At 41.0% G+C, this 24,326-nt stretch overlaps 1 protein-coding gene across 1 annotated transcript; it reads right to left on the reverse strand.

Moving 5' to 3' along the window:
- Positions 1–6,503: 6,503 nt before the first annotated feature.
- Positions 6,504–22,328, reverse strand: lbh (LBH regulator of WNT signaling pathway). The gene is made up of 3 exons (XM_058090336.2): positions 22,082–22,328; positions 14,291–14,393; positions 6,504–7,709 (listed from the first exon to the last, which is right to left on the reverse strand). Exons 2-3 carry the CDS (start codon positions 14,366–14,368, stop codon positions 7,500–7,502), a joined length of 288 nt encoding a protein of 95 aa, XP_057946319.2. The 5' UTR covers positions 14,369–14,393; positions 22,082–22,328; the 3' UTR covers positions 6,504–7,499.
- Between the last annotated feature and the right edge of the window lie 1,998 nt (positions 22,329–24,326).

The following is a 24,326-nucleotide window of genomic DNA, read 5'->3' on the forward strand; positions in this document are numbered from 1 at the left end:
AGCTAAGTTTTATCCGAGAGGAGACTAAGGGCAAAGTTAACTGATGTTATTGTTGATTTTTGTCATTTTTAGCTGTTTGTTGGACCTCACCCATATGGTATCAACTCGGCATGGGTGGAACCCCAGCTAAGTTTAATCCGAGAGGAGACTGAGGGCATCTGCAGCAAAGTGGAACAATAAGCGTCTTGAGCTATGGCACAGCAACAGGGTCACATTGTCAGTGTCACATTGTCAATGTCCACTTGACATGCTCGAAACCCAAACAAAGTTTTATCCGAGAGGAGACTAAGGGCAAAGTTATCTGATGTTATTGTTGATTTTTGTCATTTTTAGCTGTTTGTTGGACCTCACCCATATGGTATCAACTCGGCATGGGTGGAACCCCAGCTAAGTTTTATCCGAGAGGAGACTAAGGGCAAAGTTAACTGATATTATTGTTGATTTTTGTAATTTTTAGCTGTTTGTTGGACCTCACCCATATGGTAGCAACTCTGCATGTTTGGAACCCCAACTTTTATCCGAAAAGGAGACATAGAGCAATGTTAACTGATGTTGTTGATTTTTGTCATTTTCACCTGTTTATTGGTCCTCACCCATATGGTATCAACTCGGCAGGGGTGGAACCCCAACTAAGTTTCATCCGAGAGGAGACTGAGGGCATCTGCAGAAAAGTGGAACAATAAGCGTCTTGAGATATGGCACAGCAACAGGGTCACATTGTCAGTGTCACATTGTCAATGTCCACTTGACATGCTCGAAACCCAAACAAAGTTTTATCCGAGAGGAGACTAAGGGCAATGTTAACTGATGTTGTTGATTTTTGTCATTTTCAGCTGTTTATTGGTCCTCACCCATATGGTATCAACTCGGCAGGGCTGGAACCCCAACTAAGTTTTATCCGAGAGGAGACTGAGGGCATCTGCAGCAAAGTGGAACATTTAAGCGTCTCAAGCTATGGCACAGCAAGAGTGTAATGTGCCTCTGTTTTTGTTATTGTCCAGTAGGTACCATGTGGTTAAAAAGGGGCATTGAAGCTTGAAGCGTCATTCCCCAATTATATTCGGACAACTTTGAGGGACGCGTTTTAGGATGACCCCAAGTTCCATACTGGTATCGGTGAGTCAAGTGTGGAAGAATGTGGGAACCCAAACCTCAACCTCCATCAGACACCTTTGGGATGACTCTATAAGATATAGGTCCGGACAAAAATCCCACAAAGATACTGTGTTACATATCAGGTGGAATTGCATTCCATGACTTTTTCACCTCCTTGTTCCATGTCTATCTCCCCCGTCTCCCTGTTCGTGACAGTGCCAGATATCCACACGAACTGGGCCCGTCTCCAGACAGGTTATAAATAACCACCGCAGTCTTTCTTTTTTTGACTTTTTTTTTTCTTCTTTAGTTTCATGTCCTGAGAGCTCTACTTTCTTCTCACACTTGAGGAAAAACCATGGGAAAAGAATCTTTCTCTTACGCACATGAACACTGAATCATCATGGCGGGAAAAAAAGACGTTCCGCCGCACGGGCACAGGAACACTTTGTGGTTTAGGCTTTTTTAAGATTGTTTACAATGAAATGTTAAGGAGGTAGATGACATAACCTGGTGTGTTGTCTAGTGTGGTGGTGCCTGGTTACGTTTTTACAGCCGTGTACCTATGGAAAACTTCTGTAACTACAATGGCGCTCAGGAAAGGGAAAATTGTTAGCAAAAGTGGAAAAAAATGTAGTATCGGTTTGTATGTCAGGCCAAGGGACTGTACCGTTTTTCTAAGACAAGGGAAGTAGTTCTCTTGTGATTCAAAAGGGCAAAAAAAGGACAAAATAAATTCCGCTTAGCAAGCAGGCTACTTCCCGGTTCATGGAGGACGACATAAGACAACGTGACTGTGCCATTTTGGATTTTTGGAGAACATATTTTCTCTGAAAGTGACAAAAAATTGCACAATGCCAGAGTCATCTTTGTTTATTTGTTCATTCGTAGCAAGCGACTTCCTGGTCTGGGGATGACATAAAATAACAGGTACCATTTTGGAATCCAGCGTGGAGGAAACAATTTCATCAACATGTGACTTCAGCGGTGGTCAAGGCAAACACTTGGGTGTGGGAGGAGTGGAGCATGACTTTGGGTCGGCCTCAAAGAGGTTCTGGCAAACCGTCAGATGCCTCAACGCCCAGTCCACACTGTTTCTGATAAGAGGAAGATAATGGAATGGATATCAGTTTTGGAAATATGGCTCAGTATAAATACAGTAAAGTCTCGTTATATCGATATCGGTTATATCGAAGTACTGCTTATTACGATACTATTTTCATTTCCCGGCAAATTTCTAGTCTTTTATAATTAGTTCCGTTAGTACGATACCCGGTTATTATGATAATCCGGTTACTACGATGCCCTTTTCATCTCCCGGCAGCCAATTTGGTCTGCTTATATCGATACAAAAGCAGCTTAAATCAATCTTTGCTTAAGGATTTCAATACCAAAAAAGAACACGGCGAACGGCTGCTTCCAGTCAACTTTATTTTTCCCACAGAAGAACCAACTGACATAGCATACACACCTATTCCAACGAAGACACAAGCGTACAAATACATGTATTTAATTGTGTTGTATTCAGATATCTTTTTATCGCTTGCAATAATCACTGTTTTTCATATGTACATGCTGGCGTTCGTGGCATGTGTTTGGCCAGCTATGTGGGGCGGGTTGAGCATGACCTGTGAACCAGGAAGTGCGGGAATCGGTGTGTGTGCTGCGCTCTGGTGGTGGAAGTGTGAAAAATAAAGTTGACTGGAAGCAGCCGTTCGCCGTGTTCTTTTTTGGTATTGAAATCCTTAAGCAAAGATTGATTTAAGCAGCTCGACATTGTTCTATACTATAGTGCATTATTGCCCACTTTTAATGCAGTTCGGCGCAGGATCGGATATATCGACAGTCCGGTTATATTGATATTTTTTCCGACTCCCAACGCTTTTGCATGTTTTCCCACTTTGTTTGATGGCCCTTGAACACACTCACACTGCACAGATAGAGTCATATTTTGTCCCAAACACTGATACTATGTGGGAATGCATAAAGATAAGATTTGCTGATGTGCATATTTGTTCGGTGTACAAACTCCAGCCTCGTACCTCGGTACATTGTGGGTGTGTATTCATGCTTTTCATTTGATGTTTTGCCGGTAACTAGCTAGCGGGCTTCACCTTCCAGAACCCTCAATAAACTACAATATATTCAGAACTCCGCTGCCGCCTCCTCACCTCCACCTCCACCCGCTCCCGTGAACACATTACCCCTGTCCTCCAAAACCACTGGCTTCCCGTCCCCCAACGCATTCACTTCTCATAACCTACAAAGCCCTCCACGATCTGACCCCCCAGACCTGCTCCATCCTCACAATCCCCCGCGTCCCCTTCGCTCCTCAGACTCCAACCTCCTGGCACTCCCCTGTAAGACCAAGCTCCGAACCTGGGGAGACAGAGCCTTCTCCATCGCTGCCCTCACCCTCTGGAACTCTTTGCCCCACTCACTCCGTGCTTGCCCTGACCTTCCCAGTTTAAAAAAAAACTCAAAACTCACCTCTTTAAATCTGTTTTTCATATCTAACTTTTTATATCTGACTGCTGTGCCCCGCCCCGCTTTTACTCATGTTTTAACTGTGTATTAACCAATCAATGTTGTATTTTAATGTATCTTTTACTCTGTTTACTTGCTTTTATTCAACTCCATTCTTCTGTAAAGTGGCTTTTCTTTTGAAAAGCGCTATACAAATAAAATGTATTAAATTAAATTAAATTAAATTTTAATTTTAATTTTAATTTTAATTTTAATTTTAATTTTAATTTTAATTTTAATTTTAATTTTAATTTTAATTTTAATTCAAATTCAAATTCAAATGTTATAGCTGATTCTTATCGATCCAGGAAGTTGCTACCGATGCAGCCACATCTCTCTCTTGTCAAACCGGATATCCAGTCGCGTGGGTTTATTGTTCACACACCTCGTAACAAGCGATAATTACTCAACAATTACTGGCCTTTGAAAGTGGCCATACCAACAACAGTAGACAGAAGAGTAAAAAACAAGTAAAAGCAGCCCATTCGGATTAAGTGTTCTTCCTCCCCTATGTTCCATCCAACATGGAACAGCTGTGTGTTTACATGCAGGAGGAAGGACTACAAACCGGCTGGGAGTCAGCGTTTCAGACTTCAGGGGTTGGCAGGTCAGACTCGGCTGACACTCCGGGATCAGCGTTAAGATTGTTTCCATCGGAAAGAATGCAGAGAATGAGCGAGAAGATCTATCAGTGACTTCACTCTGACAACACTGTTAATGGACACGCTCGCGCACACACACGCACACACACACACACACTTTTTAAAAATACACGCCGACTGTCTTTGTGTACACTTTGTACCACATTTACTCATCAGAGCATTACCTCTATCCACAAGAAGTGCTGGGACGTGACATTAACACCCCACACAGTAGCCATTAAGTGCTAAGTCGTATTATTAGCTTGCTGTACTTTGCTGGCTCAGCTAGATACTTGCTAACAATATGAAGTCATGTGAAGTGTTTGCCCCCTTCATGATTTTTTTGGATCATTAAATAAATGTAAACATTAGTTCATGCCAACACAAAATGCAGTTTTTAAATGAAACTTTTTATTATTAAGGGAGAAAAAAAACAAAAAAAAAAATCCAGGGACGGCACGATGGTCGAGTGGTTAGCGCGCAGACCTCACAGCTAGGAGACCAGGGTTCAATTCCACCCTCGGGCCATCTCTGTGTGGAGTTTGCATGTTCTCCCCGTGCATGCGTGGGTTTTCTCCGAGTACTCCGGTTTCCTCCCACATTCCAAAAACATGCTAGGTTAATTGGCCACTCCAAATTGTGCCCTGTGATTAGCTGGCGACCAGTCCAGGATGTACCCCGCCTCTCGGCCAAAGACAGCTGGGATAGGCTCCAGCACCCCCGCGACCCTTGTGAGGAAAAGCGGTAGAAAATGAATGAATGAATATTTGGTTGCCTTGTTCACTTAGCTAGAGTGCGCTGTTCAGAGAGCACTGTTAGCATGTCACAACAAATTTGCATAATCAGTTTGTCTGATTTGTCCGAGTACAAACATGTCGTAATAAACTCAGTGTCGTTCAGTTAGCATTAGTCTGGAGCGACGGGACTGAGTGCTCAGAGCATGTTTAGCGTGTCATGCTAACTATGCTGCCATATGGAGCACAGTGCACCGATATATCTTTAAAGGGGACATAAATGCCTGTGGAAGCAGCTCCTCACGCTCTTCCCATAAACAGCGACCACAATGATACAAGGCTAATAAAAACGCGGTTGCACGGAAAAGCACTAATGGGGGGAAACTGGAGGTTTACAGGAATAAACAACACTTTCTGATCACTGGAAACTTCTCAGGTGATCATGTGACTGTGGGGTGACCACCATGAGGTATCGTCACTTCCTGGTAGCGAAACAATCAACTGACATTCTATTCTGCTTCCTTTTTCCTGGAAAAAATATATATTAATACCCTCCAGCTGATGAAGGGAAGCCGCAGCATTGTCGGCGGAAAATGTCACGAGACGCTGGAAACTTTACAGCAGGCGTCAACTTTATGACTTTAGAGGGCGGCAGAAAGAGCAATATTCTTCACTTTTAATCATAAAAAAAAAGGTCTCACATGGCTCAGAGGCAAACAGGAAGTATGAGAGGGGAAGAAAAGCCTTCAGTGAGCCTTGACTTCTATTTTCAGGTGTCACTTTGCAATTAAAACATATTTTGGACTGCAGGCAGCAATTTAACTGAACGTTGACCTCTACAGCCTGAAAGATTTCAAGACCTTCCCCAGTTACACGCTGAAGGAATTTGGTCATTGCATTAGAATAATCGTAATAATAGTCCAAGTTTAATGCGGAAATAACCAGCATTTATTCATTGACACACAAGCTAGTTATCGTTTTACACCTATTACCGCCTACAAAATATTTACTGTGCCCCTTGCAGATCATACTTGCAAGTAATTAGTATTAGTAAACATTACTTGCAAAGTTAAATATTTCTAAAGGTGGGAAATGTTAATATTTCAGGAACAATTTAAATGAAATTATATTCCGGTTTCCTCCCACATTCCAAAAACATGCTAGGTTAATCGGCGACTCCAAATTGTCCATAGGTATGAATGTGAGTGTGAATGGTTGTTTGTCTATATGTGCCCTGTGATTGGCTGGCCACCAGTCCAGGGTGTACCCCGCCTCTCGCCCCAAGACAGCTGGGATAGGCTCCAGCACCCCCCGCAACCCTCGTGAGGAAAAAGCAGTAGAAAATGAATGAATGAATGAATATTCCAAGATATAAAAAAAAAATGTAAATGCCTCAAATGTAAGGTGTGTGATAATTTGTGACATGCCAACAGCACTCTCGGTCTAGTTAACAAGCTAACGTTAACAGTGCGACTGCGTGTAGAAGAGCAGGAAATCCACATAATCACACAGTTTAGCAAATTCCAAGTTTATTTACAGCCTCTGTTACGGTCAGAGAAAAAAGTGGTCTAAATACAAAAAAAGAAAGATGGCAGCTAATCTCCCTGAGCTTTACAAAAACATGGGACATGAGGGGGGAAAAAAAAAAAAAAAAAGTCCTGTACACAGCCCTAATGCCACACAAATGTAAAAGGAACCCACCCCTTAATATAACCAATAGTCATGCTTGTGGACACAAAGTGAAAGAAATTGTCGGACATGGAGATGGGATGAAAGACGCCATAAAGTCGGGTCAATTAACTTTAACACCTATAGTACACTGTGAAAAAGGCTGCATTGGAAAAACAGGAAGACCAAATGGACCAATCCAATTCAACCAATTAGAATCAACGATGACAACTTCTGGCTTACAGGGACCGAATTATTTACACGTTCTAATTTCTTACATTGCTCGATGCCCAAGAATTTACTTTGAAAAAAAAATGTAAATTCCCCCATACTCTGGGGAAATGGCAAAACCTTGTCTACATGCAGACCCCCATTTTTTTCGCTCTTGCTCACTTCCCTAAACCTTTTTGAATTTCCAAATGCAGGACCGCAAAAAAAGAATTGAATAAAAAACCTCCGAACATTTTACACCCACATCACAAAACATTTGCAAAGAGACAACTCTATGGACAGTGGCAACAATCACAAACACAACACCAATCCAGGAGAGTGAACACGGGTATTGTAGGCAAGTTCGGTTTTCAGGGGCCATCTTTGACTAAAGTACACCCCCTCTCCTCTCCCCCAACCAGTGTAAGAGCTGTCCATAGAGCGACACCCAGTCTTGAGGCGATGCAAGTGTGGGTGAAAAAAGGGTGGCAGTCTCTTGATGTGAAAGTGTGTATTGCTTCTCTTTTGCAGGGTGGCAAGATGGCCGCCATGTTACGTCTGCTGGAGGTTTAAAAAGGTGCGGCGTGACCAGTGCGTGAAAAAGGGAGATATTCATCCGAGAGACCTAGCGCTGGGATGTCGGGGTAGCTTGTCCGTTTTGGATGATGCCGTTTTGTTCTTCGTCATCGTCATCTTCCACGCTAACCAGAAACTCCTCCGGAGGCCAGCGGAGCTCCCCGCTCTCGACCTCGCCCTCAGTGGGCTCCACCACGATAGACGGCAGGCGGTCTTTGAGCTTGCAGCAGCGCTCAAAGTCGGATGGGTCGGGGAATATCTGCAGATGAGAGACGCAAAGGTTATTCTTGAGCCTCAAACTTAAAACCAATTGTCCCGTGACTGACAGTTGACCAAGTCCAGGCGCAGGATCGGAAATTTGGATAGTCCGGTTATATCGGTATTTTTTCCGACTCCCGAGAATATCGATATAACGAGATTTTACTGTAGATGGATTGTATGTTGCTCACACCAAGAACTTTAACAGTGATCTGCAGTTCGTGTGACCCCGGTACTGGATCCATGTGTTTGAGTACATGCCAACAAGGGAAACCAGATATCGAATCAAAGTTAGCAAAGGTCTGATCAAGATCATCCTGTGAAAATTGTAAGTTATTAAATAAAAAATCCTGTTTTGCAAGGTCAATACCAAGGACGCCCACGGCTCTGACTCCAATTGTCACAAGAAGACAAAAACAAAATGGTAGCAACTGGTAGACAAGACCTTGGAAATACCTTAGCACAATAGCGTTGCCAAGAAATTACAACTAGTTACCAGATAAGCTAGCCCCGCTTAGTTAGTCTTGCTATTTATTTTGCTGGCCTTTGAGGCTCTGCAGCCTCTCACAGATCAGTCCAGGTACCAAGTCAGGTCACGGTTGATTGTGCTGTTCATGTCAAAAGACAAAAAGGGCTACAAGAACCTTTTCTTTTTACCAGCATTTACAATCTATGGTCAAAAACAGCAAACAGTCACTGTCTGCTTAAAACCTAAAACTGACCAATGACTATTTTTACTATATCAAGCACCTCCACTGATGACCCGAAGTGAACAAATGCGTTTTCCTGCCCATTTAATGTTCCTTTTAGACTCAAAAGAAGAACCGATGGTTATGCCAACAACCTTTGATAATACACGCAATGTTTGGAGTTCATAAAATTCTGCTCAGCTGTTGCATTGCGGGTGAAAATCTGGTCAGGGCTCGACAATAACGGTGTACCAATGGCCCGGGGCAAGTTAAAACAAAATTGGGGCAAGTAAATCCAATCAGTGATATTCATCGTCGGGCAAGTGCACTTCGGCATGTCATACTGCCAAGATTTTTTTTTAAAAGCGGTTCTTGTTGGGTGTTGGTAAAACACGGTGGGTAATTTGCAAACCAATCCTTGCAAATCTTGAAATGGACCAATCAGAATTGTTTATTTAGACCGCGGTCCGCAGTCTACCGTCCGCGTTTTACCCACACCCGTTCTTGTTGGCGATCAACCAATCAGTGATCGTTTGACTAGGAAAACATCTATCATGGCGTCCCTGCCAACATGGTCTAATTCTTCAACAAATTGTGAAGGAAAACAGCAAAAAGTGATGAACCAGTGCCTCCTAAACAAGTATTTTATTAGCGGCAGCAAATCAAATGATGGCACAGGTGAGTGAATCACATTGCTGTGACAATTTGAAGTGGTCACAATGAAACACCACCGATTAGATCCAATACCAAGTGCTGATTTTGCACAAGCTACAAAATCTAGCGCTTCCATTTCTCTGTGGATTTTTCTCACCTTTGCTTCACAAATTATTGTTTGACCATTTTTTTTCTGGATTAAAAACACTTTACTAGTACACAAATGTGTCTATTCAATAATGTTTCATTGTGGTGCACAACTTATAAAAGGCAAAGTGCCTAGAAGTCTCTTGACAATCCAGATTTCCATGCAATGTCATGATCTATGTAGGAAAACAACCACAAGAAATGATAATCATTTCATCTTTATTTGAGATTCTCATGTGATGCCACAAAAATGAGATGATATTATGGCAGTCTTCATTTTACATGGGGCAAGTAGTTCTCACCTTAAGGATTCCCCATAGGCAAGTACTTTTTGTTTTTAATGTAGAGCCCAGCTGGCGTTTTTAAACGCACACATTCAGAACAGTGAAAAGCAAAAATTGTGACATTTCCCAATCACAGTCGTGGTACGATTTCATTGACAGCTCTGCAGACAAGTCAAAGCAAAAAGCTGGTAATGTAAACGATCACCGCAAACGACACTTTTCTTTCATCATTTCTCTTGATCCTCCCAAGAGTGGTAATTGAACTTATATGGCTAAACTTCGACGTCAACGATGGCTAGCCTGGCCAAAACAGCACATGGATGAGTTACATCAGTGGCTGTACACGGGCAAATTAAACATGTCCAATGAGACTGAACTAAACACTGCATCGTGTTTAATCTAAGTGCTTTTGGGCACAGGGCAACATGCCAAGCGGCTCATAGCTCGTTATGAACTCATCCAGTCAGTACAGCATGGCCCCACGCACACACGCTACTTGGAAGATTATACAAGGGCATAATCACAGCGAATCAATAGTAAGCTGCCTGACTTGGAAAGGTACAAAAAAATAAAAATAAACCAAAAAAAAAGTCTACTGGGATGAAGACTGACAGCAGCAATTGACGCACTGGTTGTCCTCGCTGAGATTTTACATCAACCTTCAACCTTTGTGCGTTCTCAGGAACCGGAGAAGTGACCCAAAAGGGCCTTCCACTCCTGGTCCAAGAACAGCATTTTTTTTCATGGTTGTTTGGATAAAAGTGGCTGATTATTTTTAGACATGCATATTTCACTCTAAGACGGTCGAGGGTGGTGGGTGCTCGAGGAGAGTGGGGGGGTTAGTGTCTGGGCAAAGTGCCGAGTGGAAAGTAAGCATTAGATGAGGCAGGAGAAGCAGAAACAAGAGAGAAAAGAGGGGATGCAGCTGTGTCCAAGCCTCCAGGAATTCCAGCAAACACATGAGAACAGGAGGGGGACAAATATATCTTCAGACTGTGAGAATTCATCAGGTAAGGAAAACATGGTGTGTCCATCATAGTTTGGACTCGCCGGGGCGGAGTAAAGAGATGCGTTGCCAATGCTGGATGTGCGTAAGCACCAATGGGGGGAGTTAGGCAGCGGATGACTTTGCCTTTGGACGCTGAGGACATGGACACACGTCACAACTCGTTTCACTTACAGCGGCAGGAAGCAGTGATGCTGCATCAGATGCTATTTTGGGGGATTAGGATTGTTGTGTTCAAGGACCAAAGCTTTGCTGTGTTGATTTGATAAACCGAAAGAAAAACCATTTACTCTTTCCATTGGTGATTATATTATGTTAATTTTTAAAATGATCTAAAATCATACACACAAAGCAATGATGTTGCAATAGCTACGAGTCACTTGTGGGGAATTATGTTTTCCTGTTGACCAATTTTTGTTTTAAAAGGTTAACTTGGCTCACATTTGAACGACCCAATGAAAAAATAAAAATCTGCACCATGCAGGCCTGTCATCATGGCATGGACAAAAAAAAAAAAAAAAAGTCAGAATTTCATCATGATATCTGATTCAAATGTCAGTAGTGCCTGAGACCTTGAGACAAAAAGGCCAAGGTGAGAAAATGCAACACGAGGGATGCGTACCTGTCATCATGGCATAGACAAACGCTATCCATTTCCAGTTCAAATTGTATTGTTCAGAACCAGGGTTCTCAAACAATGGCATCGCAGACCATAATACAGACAAGCTGGCTCCTCCCCTTCATCGCCCAAAAAAACCACGATGTTCAAGAGTATTTCCTGCCCAGACTCACTCTCCCACTAAAACTAAAAATCAATTAATTTCACACAAAACTTCTGTTTGTGGCGCTTGGGGAAAAAAAAAAGTGAGAATTTCATCATGATTTCTGATTCAAATGTCAGTAGTGCCGGAGACCTTGAGACAAAAAGGCCAAGGTGAGAAAATGCAACACAAGGGATGCGTATCCTCCTATCCGCTCCGGCAGCTGGTGTATAAAGCAGGGAGAGGAAGGCAGCCATCTTCCTTGGGGTCAAGCCACATCCTCAAAACGGCTATAAACATCCATGGTGCCAAGTTTCACAGATACTAGTGGTTGACAGATTATCAGCCCCAACGATATTTGGAATTTTGACATACATGTATATCGGTATTGGTCTTCATTTAAATCCGACGAGCGAAATGAAGAAATCACTTTAAAACTTTAAGGAAGCTAGAGCACACCTTAGTGGCACAGCAAAGAGGAAAGTTTTGTAGAGTGGGGAACATCCTTAGAGCAGCTTCTGTGCACTAACGCAGAAAACTGGAAATTACAATAAAAATCTCAACTACCTCCAACATTACAGTGAGCAGCAGAATAGGGCAAGAGTGGAGTAAACATTAGCACCAGCTCTGCTTGCACAGTTCCTCCCGATATGTCTGAGTGACTTGAAAAATGCTGTTGGTAATGTGAAAACAGTCTGCGATTGTAGAAGCCTGTGTGTGATTGTGTGTGAGACTGAGTGTAAGAAATTCAATTCAGTCTTGTTTTGTTGCTGGGAAGTACACAAAGAAGAAGGCTGGAGGAAAAAAAAAGAAAAAGAAAACTATTCGTTTTTGTTTAACTTTAAAAAAAAAAAAGTTGCTGCTCAGCTTGTTAACTCCCTGTACTTTTTGTTGTGTTTGAACTTAAAACAAATCTTATATATAAATTTTACTAGATATTTTTAGTCTATGCAATTTTTGTATTTGTTTGATTAAATAAACCTGCGGCCCGTGGCCCGCAGGACACAAGTTTGAGGCCCCCGCCTTGATATGAAAGTTTAATGTTAGTTTGATATGGATGCTGTATTGTATCATGTACCCAGAAAAAAATATTACGTTTGATTAATGTTCATGTTAAAGGTTAAATAACTGTTAATAGTTATCCTCCTATCCGTGTGGAAGTGGTAAGTTTTTGGCTATTTAAGTTTAAAGGAAATAACTTTAAGGCTACCGTTTAGGTCGCTAGCTCTCTAGTTTGTGAGTTAGCATGTGTCTCAAGACCCTGCAGTTGCGCAATATGTTGTAAATAAAAACAGTATAAATGTGACTATAGTCGTGTTTTGTCATGTCTACAGGGCTCTAATAATGCTTTGTTCATTTTAATCTGAAAAAAATCATTTGTCTACCCACCAACTATGTGGTTTCTTAAGTTTTTATTATTTGCCGTTTTATTAATTATTATATTTATTTGTTAGAATAAAGACATGTAGACATGACAAAACAACTGATTGATTTTCTTTATTCTTGATTAGTTTATTTTTCATTTTATTTTGTGCAGAAAAATAAAAATTGAGATATTTGAGAACGGTGGAATGTTTTATCAGAGCTTTTATTGTAGAAAATTGGAACCAAAGCCCTGAAAAAGTTTGTATATTTTTCAATTTTTAATAAATGCGTTTTTTTTTTTGGAAAACCTGATGCGGCCCAGCCTTGCCCAGACCCTAGGTCCAGTGGTCCCCAGGTAAATTGAGTTTGAGACCCCTGCTCTAGACAGTTAAACCAAGTCAAGTGTTTGTATTATTCAAAATGTTTACAATTTCACTGCAAATAAATTTAGCTCTCTGCCTCCTGTACTAATAATTGGCCATGAAAAACCCATATGGGTCGATGTCCAACAGACACATCCTTGCCAACAACTGGAGCAATCTCAGCGCTCCTATTCGGCTACATAATGTAATACAGGGACAGAGAAGCAGCTGTGTGTTTTGGGCGAGTTTCTCAGATGACCTTGTTGAGCTGACAGTTGTAACAAAGCTTCTGGAAGGTGCTTGTCAAGGCCACCTGATGGCTGCGCTCACATCTCCCAATTGGCCAGATTTATTGACCTATTTCACAAACAGCTCCCTGTGTATGGAAACCTTTCATTTCCCATTACCTCTACTTGTGGCTAGTCTAGTTACATTCGTATTTTTATACAATTTAAGTCGATAACCATGAAGTCCCTGTCTGTGCTCTTATTACTAAAAGTGCCTAGCTTAAGCACACATCTGCATACACTGTCAATCACTTGTTGAAATTTGAGAACCAAAGCGGTCACTTAAAAACAAAAAAACAAATCGTCCATTTTTTCGCCCCTGGGGAAAGTGTAGTGACATAGCATTAAAACATGCACACACCAACTTCCTGTTAGACTACTAGTCAAAATGTATTGAAATACAAGTGATATGCAGGCTTGGTAATGGTATTGTTTTAAATGATCAAAATGCGGCAAGACAGGTCATACTTACAGTATCAGTAATATACTTATACATGAGCACGGCATGTACATCAAACAGTGTTCGTAGTTGAAAGGCAGGTTCCAATAATGTGCGGTGTTAGCTAGCTAATATCCACTCATTTTATTGGAATGCACAGAAAAGGGAAAGAAATGTGTTCACATGAGGGTCCTCGATAATGGGCAAATTTCCCCCAAAAGTGCAGTTTTCCTTTAACTTTAGCCTTGAATGTATTACTTCTGAATGCTCACTACAAGAATAGAAGTGGAAAGGTGACTACATGGGTGTTATTTAATGTCTACAGGGCTCCAATGTTAAACATTTAAAAAGTCAAACAGGTTTTCCATGCTCAAACATCATCATGATTGGGTCTGAAAAAGGACAACTGTAAGAACACGCACAAAGACAAAATCCTTTCAGTATCGGCCTCTATTCATGTCTGTCAAGAATCATGTACGTAAGTGTGCGAGCAACGGTCAATGCTTAATTTGGAATTTGTCGATGCGGGACAGCCAGTCCAAGGTTGAAACAGGTTCCGCTGTATATGCATTTGTGTATGAAACCTACCTGGAAGGAGAGCCTGTCCTTGGTGGGACTGAGCCTCATGTCGTCCATGGGAGTGCTGTTGATCATCACCTCAGTCATATCTTGGCGGGGCACAAACACTGATCTGCGATGGGGGTGAGGGGAGAAGAGGAATTTGATTGTGACAAGTGTTAAACTGCAGACATTATTAAGGAAGTTTTCTCCTATAAGTTGTGGTTAAAATGGTTTGGAAGATAGCATACATGTAATACAGACTATTTGTTTCCAAGTCCTCTAGGTGCCCCAGCAAAGATGGTTTGCCTTCTCCACCCCAACTAATTCTTCCCAAATTTTACACACGTTTGTTAGTCCTCCAAAAAAAGCAACACACCAAAGCATGCGGTGATTTGGTTAAACACCCTAAAGTGACAGTGGGCGTCTGGTAGAGTTCACAGAACTATGAAATTTCAAGTCAGTCCCACTTTTAGTAGGTCAAACAAAGGGGTTTGTGCCGTCTTTGTCAGAAAAATAACAGACAAGATAGAGGTGCATGTTTTGACTGTCACCATTTTGTTTGCGGTTCAGGAGTACAAGTACATTTCTAACTTTGGCCTGTAGATGTGTGCGCCAGTGCGGCTGTGCGAGAGTACATTGGTAAACCTCACTCCCTGATCCCCAAGAATCACACTGTACATAGCGTTGACAGCTCTGGATTTTGGCTCGATTGCTCTTGGGCTAGACCCTCATTCTGCGGCTGTGGTTCAAGCCCCAGGCGGAATATGGGGCTGGCTCGACCAGGCGGGTGACAAATTGACATTTAACTAAATTTTGTTGATTGGGAGAATGTGGGAGTCTGTGTCTGAACTTTCAGAAGCCTACATTGATGCCAGGGTCATATGGAATGTAAGCTCAACATATGGTATGGATGTAAGCTCAACATACCATAGTGAATAAGGATCGACCGATACATCGGCCGGCCGATATTTGCGTTCTTTACTTGAATCGGTCGATACGCGCGAGGGATTGCAGATATATTTTTCCGCCGCATGATTTACAGACAGGCATCACAGTCATCACGTCAATGCTAGATAAAACTTAAACTACGACAGAAAAGGTTGAATATTTATTCTTTTTAAAGTTGATAATACTGTTTAAATGTGTTTAAGAAAGCTGAATCCTACTGTGTTCAGCGTTTACATTTCAATAAATATTTAAACTTGAGACCTGGAATATTTGTTATTGTCATTTCTTCATATAAATTGAGGAAGCAAAAAGCAGTATTGGCCCAAGCAAAATTGGCCATCGGCTAAGGGTGATGGAAAAAAAAATCGGTATCGGTGAACCTTGTTTTTGTAGTCTGGCTCACAAACCAGTGAGGCTCAACAGTGCCTCCGCTGTTTGTAACCAAGTAGTGCTCTCTATTTTGCCTGAGATGCCACAAAGGTCCCTATGACTAATCGATGATTATACCCATCCCCACTGAATGACTGACTTCTAATGGAACTGTCCCATTTCTAAAGGACTTAAAAGCCAAAAACACAGACAAGGCACAAGAGCAAAGGCTGAACAATATGAAGTTATGTTTAGATGAAACCACAACACAGCCAGCCAAAGCTTTGTTCTCATTGCACACTGCAGAGCTGCACACTGTTGCACTGCCTGGGTCGGTCATTGGGAGAGCGTGCTGGGTGGGGAGATGGTTTGGGGGGTGCGCTGTGGTATTTGACTGGGGAAGGAACTCGGTGCACTCGTTCCGTCTCTTGTTTCAATCAAAACTTTCCATTTTAGAGTGGCACGAAGATGTTTGTGTGTTGGGTTTGTTGGAATTGTAAAGCCCTAAAAACAAAATTTAAAAAACCCAAAAGACTGCTGACATTGTGCACCCCAATGTACTGCTACATCTTGAGACGTCATGCTCCCCCGGCCTTCTCACGCCGTCTATTTAAAGCATGTGGTCGATGGCCACAAGCTTCGACTTTTATATGCTTGCTAGCACTATAGGACAAGAATAGTATGCAACAAGACATTCAAACGATTCAGTATGGGGATTTGCTCAACCTACATTAAATCTCAAACATGTTTATTTTAGAATACGTCGAGGTAGTGATTAACATGCCTTTGAATGGAGTACAATTATGTAAACCTTGTGTTCCGCTCAGTCAGTTCACCACAGTCTTTATTTAATTCGTCTCCAGCTTCTCAAACATGAGGGTGATTTAATTAAATCTAACAATACACCACACATCGATGACATCATAGCGTAGCACAGGTCTGTCTTTTGTCTTCATCTATGATGACCGCAATGAACCGACAATCCTATTTAAAAACAAGAGGCCAGAGGATGTACGCATTTAGTGACAATCGCTTCAAGTGAAGTAAACTATGATGGATGAAGAATAAGACATCACTTCTGGTTCTCCAGTAAGTGTTACACATCTTCAATGGCTTCTTTTCTGTTGTTCTGTCTACTATATTGGTGTTGTTAGTATATTCGTTTAAAATGTGTCTATACGGCTGTTAGAGGGCTCAAAAATGTTTAGACAGTCGGAAACGGGTTCTCCATGTGCAAGCTACAAAGTTTTTCCATTGAAAAGCATAATAGTCTGACCTGGAACCAATTCACTACTATAAACAAGGGATTAATGCACTTGTTCAACATTACAAAAGTAGATGCCAAATATATGACATCACAACTTTCAGTCACATGCTCACAGCAGCATTATTACAGCTCACACATCCATAGGTAGACCTAGACAGGCTCCATTTTAAGATGTGTAGTAAAGCCTGCCATGCTTTTCTTTAAAGCTTGGTGGGGTGCATCTACATGCAGCATGCTCATCTTGTTGGGGCGGATCAGTCAGTATCCTGTACATGAGGAAGGCCGATGTTACTTCATAACTTCAAGAAATCCCAGAATGGAAAAAGAAGACCATTTGAGTGCCTCTTCTCAAAACAGGTTCTGGCGTTTGGTGCTCATGAAGCAGTTCTAGTACCATTAGGATGAAAAGCAGTTTTGGAAAAAATAGTGGACCAAGAAGCACTAAATGTCAAGAACTGTGCACTGAAGTCACACATTGTTGGACAAGAAACATGATTCATCAACAATGTACAGGACACTGACAAGAAAGAATTTCACAATTCCACTTGTCCCCCCCCAAAAAAGAAAAAAGAAAAAAAACATTCCACTGCCGCTCCAATGACTGACATATCTGTGGGATGGTATGGTTGAACTACAAAAGTGTCTCATTGCAGTCACGAGAGCAAATGATTTTTTTTTGTTTGGTGGAGTGGGGGGGGGGTGAAATCACATGACATGAGTCACGCCAGTAAGTGGCAGCTGATTAACCCCTAAGGCAAATTCAACTGGTTTTTAATCACTTTTTCCAACCATGATTACACACATGCAGGCACACAGATTTGTGCTTGCTTATGGAAAAAGTGACATCAAGAGCAGGGTGGCAGCGAAAAAGAGAATCATCTAGTTCAAGCACTGACAATTCATGTTAGTGGCACAGCAGGTCAAAACGGGCCAAAATTCAGACAGGAAACGGCCGCAAAACCTTCACGTATCCCGAGGCCTTGGGTCAGTGAACATCTACTGTATTAGGGTTTCATTCCACACGGGAAACAACCATAGCACCCGAAATGTGACCAGCCAGTCGACAATATTTGGTTGGAAAATTGCTTTCAACTAGACAGGTTATGGGTTTCAAGGTATAACACCGTATGGAAAAAAAAGAACATTGTTTCAAAACCACTACAATTATGCTTCTTCCTACCATTCTTATGATATTAGGGAAAGTGGCGGTCCGACGTGGCCACTACATTGTCACGTCCTGTGTCATTACTTGCAGTCGAAACTGGGCTTCGACATGTTGAAACCGCAGGCTTCCTTGCTCGCTGGTATGGCGACATTTTACCCAGGTTGAGGGTCTCCGAATGTGGAGATGCAATTCAGAGACAGGAGTGGAAAATAAGTCGTATGAACCATTTACTCTCCACCCAATGACAAGCAACAACCAATTGAGCTATTTGATCGCGTTTTGACTTTTAAAAAAATAAAATAAAAGAATATTTAGAAATAATTCTGTTATTTGTTATATTAAATAGTTACGTTCCACTTGTGTTCGTAGTTTAAAAATTACTTCACTTGACGTTTTTTTCCGTTTTCAACAAAAGAAATTTTAAATAACCCATTTTAGAGCCATATTTATACCGTCAAACCGTGATATTTTTGCCCAGTGTTATCACACTGGCCCGTAACCGCTTTCAACACAAGGCAGGAGAAGAGAGCCTCTGGTCCATGCTTGCATGTCCAGCCTGCAGCCTTGTGGTTCTGATACTACACGCAAAATACATCAGCAGCCCTCAATCGTCGGTGTACAGAAAAGCAACAGGTGACAATCACAAGCAAAAAACAAAATAACTTATTTCCACACTTTCATGACTTCTTCTGTAATCCTTTTTCTCTTTCTAGTGTAATTTGTAAAAATGAAGCGGACAACTTCCTTTTACACTTGCATGACTCAAATGTTACCGACATTGCCTGTATAGTTAAATCAAGGTTTTATGATAGTGATAGCTTGATTATCATGAGGCTATACCATACTAATTATAATGTATGCTCGAGAGATGTGTGATGTTTATCGTGTAAAATGTCATTTCATCCTTGACCGGGATGCAGAGGGCGGTGAGGCAGGCACAGAAAAAGCAGCAGAGGAGGGGAAAGAGGAGACTGAGGGATGCTCAGGGAAGTGTGACAGTGAGGACCTGAGGAAAGGGAAGAAAGATAAACACTGGTGCCTTGCCAGTCATATTTCTACTCAGGGATCATATAAACATCCTGCTTGGTTAAGAATAACAGAACATTTGCCTAATAAAACATTGGGGTGGGGGGGGGGGTGCACAATGAGGAGGAAGCTCACAAAAATTGAAACAGTAGGAAACCTTCAAAAAAAAAGTCCCATCTATTATTGCGCCAATTGTCATGTACAGTCCTATAAGTACCCAAGCTGTAAAATGTATTACATGTATCATATAGAACAGCAGCACAGCTCGTCTAAAGGCATCATAAGCGCCCTACACAGCAGTTAACTACTCACACACAATCACGTTGGTAAAATAATTTACCTCTTAACCCAGTTAAGATTAAATACATCCGCTATAGGCCAGCTGGCACGCAAACAGGAAACGAGGTCAAGTAACATGTCAAGGACCAAGGGATATACTTGTCCCATTTTACCCAAGCTCTATCTGTCCACCGATCAGGTGCAATGTAGGGGGACAAACCTGGCCATGCGTTGGACTGTAAAGTTATGCTGTGCAGTTTTGTTTATGCCTGGAATTGTAACGTCCAAGTAGGGATGGGGGTTATGGCCTACAATTCATATTGCAATACTACTTGCAACTATGCATACTGCAGCCTCTGTGATAATGACACATGTGTGGATGTACAGTCTTCTTTGGCATATAAAATGATAGAACCACTTTAGGCCTGGTTACAAATGCCAAAGACTCCTTTGGCTTGATGACGTATGCGGTATTGAATCATTTTTGGTCACTCTATGATTGGTGCTATTATAGTACTGTCTCTAGACTCGTATTAAGCTACGGTTCTGGCCAGACTTCTGTTAAGGTGTCCTAAGCTCTTGTTTTCGTCGCTTTATATTTAAGCTAGCTTAGCTGTTTAGCATGGCTTAGCCATTCCTTGTCTTTTTTTTTTTTTTAATAAAAAGTTATTTGCAGACACGGAAGCGAGGATTAAATAAGCGGTTCCACACTTTAGTGGGCAATATCACATTGACAACTTGGTGCTGGGTGTTCTCAATTTCGCGGAATACGCGACAAGGTTGCGTCAACCTGCAGGATTGCGATAAAGATTTTGATTATATTGTCCTATCGTAAGCCAAATTATCGTTTATACCGTGATAGTGATCATTTTACCTGAAAATCCAAATTCTAATTATCTTTGCATTTCTGTTTGCATTTCCATTTACACATTTTATTAATGACTCACCCACCCCCCCACAATGTTAGTAATAGTTTAAGGTGGCATCGTTGTTTGGACATTTTGGCTAAATCTAAATAAAAAATAGCTGGTTCTTAGAGGGACGACTTTTGAAAATGGCTGAGGTTGAATGGAGACGGGCTGCACGGTGGAGTTTGCATGTTCTCCCCGTGCATGCGTGGGTTTTCTCCGGGTACTCCGGTTTCCTCCCACATTCCAAAAACATGCTAGGTTAATTGGCCACTCCAAATGAATGAGAGTGTGAATGGTTGTTTGTCTATGTGCCCTGTGATTGGCTGGCCACCAGTCCAGGGTGTACCCCGCCTCTCGCCTGAAGACAGCTGGGATAGGCTCCAGCACCCCCGTGACCCTCGTGAGGATAATGAATGAATGGAGACAGCCATCATCAAACCTAAGAGAGCATGTGGGTCTGACTAAGACTTAGCCAAATTAGTCTGTTCAAAATCATACCAAACTGGAGCATGAGTCACAATATTAAATGCATTAAACAAAAAAAAAGACCAGACAAGATTTCAAAGTGCACCAAATAAATTCTCCTTTACTTTACTTGTTTGAGAAGCAGCACCTTAACGGTCCTTTTTCCAACCCGGGTTTTCATGAAGGAACAACCTTCTTCCTAATGCCGCTGACCACCCCAAGCTTGATAAATCTGCCCGTTGTAGACATCCACCACTCCACACACCAAGAGGAGGCTTCGCTACACATCTTAAAATGCAGCCAACTCTCCATCAGGGAGTTGGTGATTTATTTTTCTTCTAGGCTAATGTAGTGCATGGTGCTGCTGCTAAAACGGGAGTGCAATGTAGCTCACACAGTGACTCTATGAGTGGCTCGCACCTTTTGGAAAATAACAATGACCCAATATCTGTGGATGCACCTTGCATTCTTGTCTGTGTCTATTCAATGGCTACACCGCTGCAAACAGTCCCTTTAAATAAGACACGAGTCCTGCCGCCAAATGAGATGAGAAACACTGGTCGACTAAACTAGACAGGCTTGGAAAACACGTCTTTAAGCTGCCAAAATTCCAGCAAAAAGGCTACATTTATGACAATACTATACTTCCAATGGACTATTGTGGGACATTGCAAACTGTTAAAAAATGTCAAAAAGCAGCTTCCTGTTCACATGGCAAGGCCGCCACAGAGATGCAACATGCAGTCCTTGACATTTTGCAATGCCTGTTCACAGTTTTACAAGGTGGAACGTTACGCACCACAAAAGCCTATTTAGCACGACCGACAACAAAAAGTGTGGTTAAAGTATACCAAAACTTCTTGGTAGCAGAACAATACTCACTAACAAAGTTTTTTTTTTTTTTTTTTTTTTTAAAGCAGCTTGCACATCCTCTCTCAGGAAGAAGGTTGACCACAAATACACGAAGTCTCAAAACAAACACCCACTTTCATGTCAAGGTGAATTAAGGCAGTGCAAGTGAACACAGAGAAGTTAATGGGCAAAAATGCCAGTGGTTATAAGGAAGATGGGAGCATCTTCATCCTCCATCCTGACTGCAATGCACCTGCAGCATTACACAACAAGGAGTTTCAAATGTATCCCCAGAGCAAGGGTGCATTTAAAACAATGTGAGCGTTGTAGTATTGCCATCTTTTACACGCACTTCAAACTAAAATGCTGTATTTTGTGCTTCGGCAGCCATTTTGGAGTTAATTAGTAAGAGTATGTGCAGCAATGATAATTTGAATTGATTGAGTCTTACCTGTTGGTTTATTTGACAGTTATCTCACAAAAAAATAACAACAACCACACTTTTGTATACATGTATAACGATAGAAATAACTCACCTGAATTAGTCTGGGGAAATATAGACATGAATCACACCTGCTGCCAGTTCAGCTAATTAGCCAGTAAGAGTTACGGCGTTTGGTTTAAATTTCACTCCCTTTTTCTTCACAAAAGCGGCCAACACTTAACGTTTAGAAAGCCAAATAACAACTAAATAAGCAACAATAAAGCCTCTTCACCTCGCCAGTGTCGTCTGCTCCTCACCGACACTTGTGTGGACTTTTTATCCTGGAGGCGTGTATTTGCTGGGCGAACAGGCCACGCCCTCCCTTCGCGCAAATTTCCTCAATGGCGCACGGTCCCGCCCTCTCACTAAACGCAGCCAATCGGAGCGCGGCACGGCAATGACGTCAACACCAGCCGCCGCCACGCATCATATCTCATTAGTTGTGGTGATTTGGTGGTGAAGATGCTGCAGCAGGATGCTATCGATTTTGTCGTCTCCAAGGGAACACATTCTTTTTTCTAAAAAAAAATACGTCTTCAAATGACAACTTGGTTAACCTTGTTGGCGTCACATTTATTGTAGAAATGTATTCAATAACGAGAAGGGGGCCGATCATAATATTTTTCAAGGGCATGGCATATTTTGAGTCACTTGCATTCATTAAATAAGCCAAATGCAATTGTAATTATGTTTATATAAACATGTGAGTATGTCACCGTTAAAATTAAAATATTACAAGCTTGTATCATAGCGTTGCAAGCTTGACCTTCACGCCCAATAAACTATGTTCTCCTTGCATGCAGCCTTCAATTGGCTTAGATAGACAGGTGCACACACATTTTGGTGGGTGCGTGTGCGGGGACTAAGATAAAATGCAGATCTCTACTGCCACCATCCGGTGGTTTCATGGTCATAGAAGTAACAATTACAGCCGTTTGTACAGACTAAACGTATATTGAATAATTTTAAATATAAAAGAGATTATTTAAAAATATTTGGAGATTTACTCATGTATGTCAATGTACAAACTCTACAATGTATCACATAATAAGCCTCATTCAACATCTTCATCATTGGGAATATACTGGGGAAAAAAAGCTTTGATATGAAATAAATGCTATTTTGCTTTGCGCTCCATTTAATTTAGCAAAATTCCTGCAGAATAAAAATAATTTCACTATCAATAATAATAATATCTAATGCAATGACAGGAGAATATATTAAATACATTCGCATGTACACGAAATGTGTCGTGTGCATGCAATGACTCAACATGTCCACAGCATGTCGCTGCTGTCTTAGTCTGCAAATACGAAAGGCGAGTTAGTCCTCCTTCCATCCGTTTTCTCCACCGCTTTTCCTCAATAGGGTCGCGGGTATGGTATGCTGGAGCCTATTCTAGCTGTCTTTGTGCGACAGGCAGGGTAAACCCTGGACTGGAGTCATTCTATTGTATATATAGTATCAGAGGTTCTCAATTTAACTCAATATATTTAATACTTAAACTACATTTTAATTTTAATATTCAAATGTATCTAATATTTAACTCAACGTGAGACCTTCACCGTCATTTAGTCACACCTCACTTTTATTTAAATAATTTGTATCTTTATTTTATTTTACACTTTTATTGAAGTCATTTTTCTCTGTATTATTATTATTATTTTTTTACAATTTTATTCAAGTAATTTGTATTTCTTTGTTTTATTTAAGTCATTTTTATTATATTTATTTTGATTTTTTTCACACATTTGGGTACTTTTTATGTATTTTTTTACATATATGCTTTACTTTATGTATTTATTTAATTTGCTTACACTTTTATTTATTTATTTTTAAATCTCCAGAGTTATTGTTTGACACATGAATACACATAATTACATGAATTAACAAATAATGCAATAATCATTTTAAATAAAACATAATAACCGCATTACATAAAACCTGAAAAATACATAAATAAAGAAAAATAAATTATAAATAAAATATATAATATATGCCATAGAGTGAAATAAAATAAAATTTAACATGTAAAAAACAAATCATAAAACATTGGTTGTATATTACATATTTTAATGTCATTTCACAGACAGGATCCGCGACCCACTTTTGTGTTCCGACCCAAGTTGAGAGCCTCTACTATTTATATTTTGATGATTTGAAATGTAGTTAACTGATAATGTAGGATGATTTATAAAGGCAAAGGCAATAGGATATAACAGGCTTTTTCCCACTGTAAAGATATTTTAAAAATATATATTATTCTAAAAAAAAGTGCTCCAATCATCCATACAAAG

Source organism: Doryrhamphus excisus, linkage group LG14, assembly GCF_037039965.1.
Source record: "Doryrhamphus excisus strain RoL-2023G ecotype Guam linkage group LG14, RoL_Dexc_Guam_v1.1, whole genome shotgun sequence".
In the NCBI taxonomy this organism is placed as follows: Eukaryota; Metazoa; Chordata; class Actinopteri; order Syngnathiformes; family Syngnathidae; genus Doryrhamphus; species Doryrhamphus excisus.